This window comes from Helianthus annuus, chromosome 15 (assembly GCF_002127325.2).
Source record: "Helianthus annuus cultivar XRQ/B chromosome 15, HanXRQr2.0-SUNRISE, whole genome shotgun sequence".
Lineage (NCBI taxonomy): Eukaryota > Viridiplantae > Streptophyta > Magnoliopsida > Asterales > Asteraceae > Helianthus > Helianthus annuus.
Window position 1 is genome coordinate 114,848,723 of NC_035447.2, and position 6,000 is coordinate 114,854,722.

General features: G+C 38.4%; 1 protein-coding gene across 1 annotated transcript; it reads left to right on the forward strand.

The window, feature by feature from the left end:
- Positions 1 to 2,559: 2,559 nt before the first annotated feature.
- LOC110912241 (probable carboxylesterase 16) lies at positions 2,560 to 5,683 on the forward strand. The gene is made up of 2 exons (XM_022156919.2): positions 2,560 to 3,735; positions 4,936 to 5,683. The coding sequence occupies exons 1-2, from the start codon at positions 2,855 to 2,857 to the stop codon at positions 5,474 to 5,476; spliced, it is 1,422 nt and encodes a 473-aa protein (XP_022012611.1). The 5' UTR covers positions 2,560 to 2,854; the 3' UTR covers positions 5,477 to 5,683.
- The last annotated feature ends 317 nt before the right edge of the window (positions 5,684 to 6,000 follow it).

Consider the following 6,000-nt stretch of genomic DNA (forward strand, 5'->3'; position numbering starts at 1 on the left):
TAAGGTTTCACTAACACTTTGCCAAATCTGAATATTAGTAAAGATAGATCAAACTTTGCCATTTTTAATTCTTCAAACCCACATTCAACAAGTTCATCCTATATTCATAAATTTCTAGGGTTTTCATGTCAAACATAATCCTATGTTTATGAACCAAAATCACATGTTTTTTGATAAGGTTATGATACAAAACAAGAAAACATACATTATAGGGCCGAAATCTTATGTTTAATCATCATCATTATTTCTTGCATGAACAATAAAGCATAGATTTAACACTTTTTAACTATCATCTTCTAGCCATTTTAACATGTCACAAGTATTCACACATAATGGTTTTCACATATATTTTACTTCACAAATCACCCTAGAATCATGCATAATGTTCCTAACCAAACATTTTCTTTTCTATTTCATAAACACATCATTCAAGCAAACATACAAAGCATTAATTACACACTAACCGGTTTGTGAAGAAGGAACCGAAAACAAAGGAAGAAGGTGAGGGAAGATGAAGTGTCCGTATGGTGATCTTGTCCGAGATCCTTGCTTGAATCCGAAAGTTAGAAGAAATGGGTTGTGTGTTTGGGGTTTCTTAGTTGAGAGAGAATAAGGAGTGTATGTGTTTGTGTGTAGTGCAAAAATGAAAGAAATGAGGGAAAGGTTGGATATATACAAGGGGTGTCACGAGTTGGGCTTGGGGGTTTCGGCCCAACCGGTTACGGCCCAAGGGCCACTCGAAACCAAGAGGCCCACTCGCAACCAAGCGGTTGCGAGTCGTGGTCTCGACTCACATACATATATATAATACATACATACAACACACGTTAAGCAAATAAAGATCACGTTTCCATTTAATAATATTTATATACACAAAATATTACAAGGTGTTCGTTCGGAAAAACCTCGAGTGTCACACTACGTCTCTGTAACTGCCGGATTCTATTCTTTCAACTCTCGCACGGGGAACGTGTTACCGTGTGGGAAAGACCCTCCAAAGAGCTTACATGACTGGAAGCATAAGTTCTTTTACATACACCGCGACGTGATTTCGATAGAGATACGTTTCAGGAGGACGGATGGGAAAGTGTCGAAGGAACCGGTGGTCGCTTTTGCTGAAGAGTAGTGGTACAAAACCCTAACTGAAATGGTTTTGAATTAATTTGGTGTAAATTAGGATTGAGTAAGCAGTGCCATTCAAAAAATAAAAGTAAAAATAAAAAAACTACTCCAACCAGTGTATCGGTAACTTAGTAAGACAATATATGTAATTACCGGTTTAGCCATAAACACCTTTTATTCAAAAGCCAAAACGGGCCATTTATTGAGTATCCGCAACACGTGGGTTAGCAATAACCAAATCATTAAATGAAAACCGACGAACCCGAACTGAAATTAACTGAAAGTCTGTTTTTTGTATCCATGGTTTACCAAAATCAACAAAACCAAACCAAACCATTCATATTTTCATATACTTCTAACTTTTACCTTAATTTCATGTATTTCATGTTTTATATCTCCATTTCCCGTATTGATATATGAATTTCATGTATTTATATCTTCATTTCACGTCTTTATAAACGAAAATTGTAGCCCAAGTTTGGTTTTGGTCATTAACCAAAATTAACATAACAAACCGACAAAGTAAGCGAAGAAATCGAAACAATTACCCGAAAACCAATTGGTTTAAAAAAATAGATTAACCGATAACTTCGATTTTAGCTGATGTTAATAACAAAATCAAACGGTGCACACATGAAGAAACATGAGTTCTACTCCGCGTGGGATAGAATCTAAGTGGCAGTCTCAACAGGGGGGTTAATCCTTAATCTCTTCTTGAATCGAACAACCGATCGAGTCTTGAGAGCTGATCTGCAAAATAGAACTGAGAAGGAGAGCTGGGGGTTCTAAGGGGAATCAAACAATTTGTGTGTTAAGAGTAAGAAAGTGATAAATTGGATCCTTAAACCTTTGGAGGACGCTAGTACTTATAGCCGATGGATTTGAAGAAGGAGATGTGCTAAAGGGCTTTGGGCTAGACGTCGTCATTAAAGAATATCCATTTGGTCCCCTCTACATGACAAGTAGTGTCTGAAGAGGTGGAGGTGGCATGGCGTAACATGATTGGCTACACGTCATCGTCCAAGTGTATTTGTTGTCGCGTCTGTCATCAGTCGTGAGTGGAGATCACAGAACAGTGAGTGGCGGAAACTCAATGGTTACACATCATTGTCCTTTTGTCTCTCTTGTCCCTTGCACAATTTATCCATCGTCGGTATCGTCCGTGCAAGGTCTACTGCACTCTGATTGGCTACAAGCTGCTGACATTCGTACTGTTGTACTTCCTGTGAGTTGTCGTGGTTGCGCATCCGCATTGAGGCCGTACAAGAAACTCGGAGCAAGCTGAGTGTTTGTTTATTGATCAAGTGTGGAGGTGGTAATTGGTAACTACCACAAGTTATTTCTTCAAGAGGATACGTTTTGAGAAAGAAAAAAAGAGACGGTAACCGACACGGAGAGTGCGATCCACAAGCATCTCGTTACCTTCCACTAGCCGCCTGACAATTATCAGGTTATGCTATAGCTATAGCTATACCCATCTCACTCACCAATTTAAACTAACAAAAAATTAAAACAAATCCCAAAATACGACACAACGCAAATTTACCCCTTTCCACCCTCATCTTCATCCTCCATTCAAGTAACACATCACATTCGATCGGTGACAACATTCATCACTCAACAATCCCAAACATTATTAATTCAATGTGACAAATCTTTTCACATTCTTCAATTTCTCACAAATTCATCTCAAAATACAAAATTAGGGTTTCAAATACAGACTGTTCTTCAAATGCCAAGCGTTGCTGTCAAATTATACAGTGTCTTCTTCAAATTAATATTAAAACGACGGTTACAGAACCGAATCCAGAACCCTAATTCAACCGATGAAGCCACCAGTTCATTCGGCGTCACCTCACGCCCGGAAGAAACAATCGCCGCCGCAAATCCGTCCTTCACCGACGGCGTTGCCACCAAAGATATACATATAGATCCGTCTTCGTGTTTATCTATTCGTATTTTTCTGCCGGACACGTGTCTGGTATCGCCGGATTCCGATGCTGCTAGGGTTAGGGTTAGAGGTACGAGATCTGAACATGAATCTAGATTTGTTCGTACGAATTCCGGCAATGGAAATTCCGGCAACGGTGGTTATCGGCGGAATAGTTATGGAGCGGTTGAGACGTATAATGTTGCTGCGAGTTCGAGTAACAGGAGGAGTAGTTATTCTAATGGTTTTAGTACAGATGATTTGAGTACGAGTTCGAAAAGTTCGGAAACCGGTGCTTATAGAGGTTATTCGCCGTTGTTCGGTGGTGGTCATAGAGGTAGGAAACTGCCTGTGATGGTGCAGTTTCATGGGGGAGGGTTTGTGGCAGGGAGTTGTGATTCAGCAGCGAATGATGTGTTTTGTCGGAGGATTGCGAAAGTTTGTGATGTGATTGTGGTGGCGGTTGGGTATAGGCTGGCGCCTGAGGATCGGTATCCGGCTGCGTTTGAGGATGGGGTGAAAGTGATGCATTGGTTGGCGAAGCAAGCGAATTTGGCGGAGTGTGGGAAGTCGTTGGGGAAGAAGGTTGAGTCGAGAAAGGCGGATGTTCAAGGGCATGTTGTGGATGCGTTTGGGGCTTCTTTAGTGGAGCCTTGGCTAGCTGCACACGGAGATCCATCGAGGTAGATTCTTGATATTTCTTCATAATTAATAGTTGAATCTTTAGTTATTAGAAATTAGCACTGTAGATATCATTATTGTTTCATGTTGATGTTTGACTTAAATGACTACATAAATGAATCTACGACACAAATTATGCTAATCAAGGAGCTTTAACCTTGTTTTTAGGAAATATAGGCGGTGTGTTCATCCAAACATTTAGGTAATGTGCCTTAATTCGAAATACTGAAGATGGAATTGTCATTATAATAGAATATGGAGTTTAACTGACTTAACATATGTAGGAAACATGGTTGTTACGAAAATAATTTGTTGATTTAGGGCTGACAATCCTCTGAACTGCTTCTTTGGTTGTGCAGTTGCACATAGATCAGAGGATGCTCATGACAATGCCGATGGTATATATCATAGTTGTCAATAGCGATCGCTACGGTCGCTATAGCGAATAGCGTGGCGTATATGTCCATGCTCGCTATATGGTCTGTAGCGATAGATAGCGGCCTTTATTTATTTTTTGTTTTTTTAAATATAAATAGCAATTAAATATAGCTATAAATAGCTAGATTTTTAGGTTTTTGTTGAATATACATGTAAAATAGCGTATATACCAGGGTATTTTGATATAATATAGTAATATACATATAATTTTTTTTTCTAGTGTATCGCTATTTATAAAATAGTGCCCGCTATTTATCGCTATTCATCATTAACAACTATGGTATATATGCATCTATTACTCAACAAAAATCCTTTTATGCTCGATAAAAGTGTTTACCTAAAAAAATGAAGTTGCATACTTGTATAGTGGTTCTACGATTCTGCAAATTGAAGTCCTTAATGAGTGTGTGAGGTCATGTCATCCTTGGTTTAAAAAGGCGTGCTGGATATGCGGTTAGGATGACGTCTCATGTACCTTTGGGTCAAAATTGGTCAAGTTGGTCAAAGTTAGGGTTTGTAGGAGAATGATATGTGAAAACTACTAAAGGTTTGCTTGATAAAAGCGTTGCTATGTAAAACAGATGTGAGAGGCGCAACTTCTGGTTGTCAGCTCAAAATATGTACATAGTATATGAAAAATAAATTGTTTGCCCTAAACGATGATTCTAAAACTGAAATTCCAACTAAAAACGATATCACAAATTCGTTTTTCTACTTCAGCAATAAGGTTTAGTTTTCAATTCTTGACAGAACATTGTATGCAGATGCGTTCTTCTTGGGGCGAGTTGTGGCGCGAACATTGCCGATTATGTAGCTCGCAAATCAGTGGAATCCGGAACACTACTGGCCCCAGTTAAAGTGGTGGCCCAAGTTTTGATGTATCCATTCTTCATCGGAAACACTCCCACGCATTCGGAGATAAAACTATCAAATTCTTACTTCTTTGACAAGTCAATGAGCATACTTGCATGGAAACTCTTCCTCCCAGAAGAAGAGTTCAACCTGGACCACCCTGCAGCCAATCCTCTAATTCCCAACAGAGGAGGCCCCCCTTTGAAGCGAATGCCACCGACATTGACGGTTGTGGCAGAACATGATTGGATGAGGGATCGTGCCATTGCTTACGCTCAGGAGTTAAAGAAGGTAAACGTTGATGCACCAGTTCTGGATTACAAGGATTGTGTCCATGAATTTGCTACTCTCGATATGCTTCTTAGAACACCTGAAGCACAAGCATGTGCCGAAGACATTGCCATATGGGTCAAGAAATATATTTCATTAAGAGGTCACGAGTTTTCGTATTAGCATACGGATGGATATACACATAAATTGTCGGCTTTTAATTCATGAGTTTTTTTTTTTATGATACATAGATTATGTTAGGTTATATATGTTGATTGACCCCGCTGCAGACGTATTTGATCTTTCTCTTGTAACAGTGTTGTAAAATTTGTTCTGATGGATTACATTGAATGAATGTGCCAACTTGTGTTGGGGTTTAAGTTCTTTTCATGTTTGTTAGTTTTCGGTGAAGTGATTAAGAGACTAAAATGATCAAAGTTTTATAAACGTTAATAGGAATTAAAATCATCCAAGTCGATAGAAAAACTAAAATTGTTACTTTTAAGTTAGAAAAATTTATAAAGAAATTAAAATAGCATAAATTTTATAAAAACTATGTATATATATTTTAGATAATATGATGTGAGGTGATACTCACAAGGATATACCTAACACGGACTAAAGATAATGAGGTGACATTTTAGCACACTATCATCTTGGTAAACAATCTTTTCTTATTAAACATAATATTCTTTGGAATTAATGAA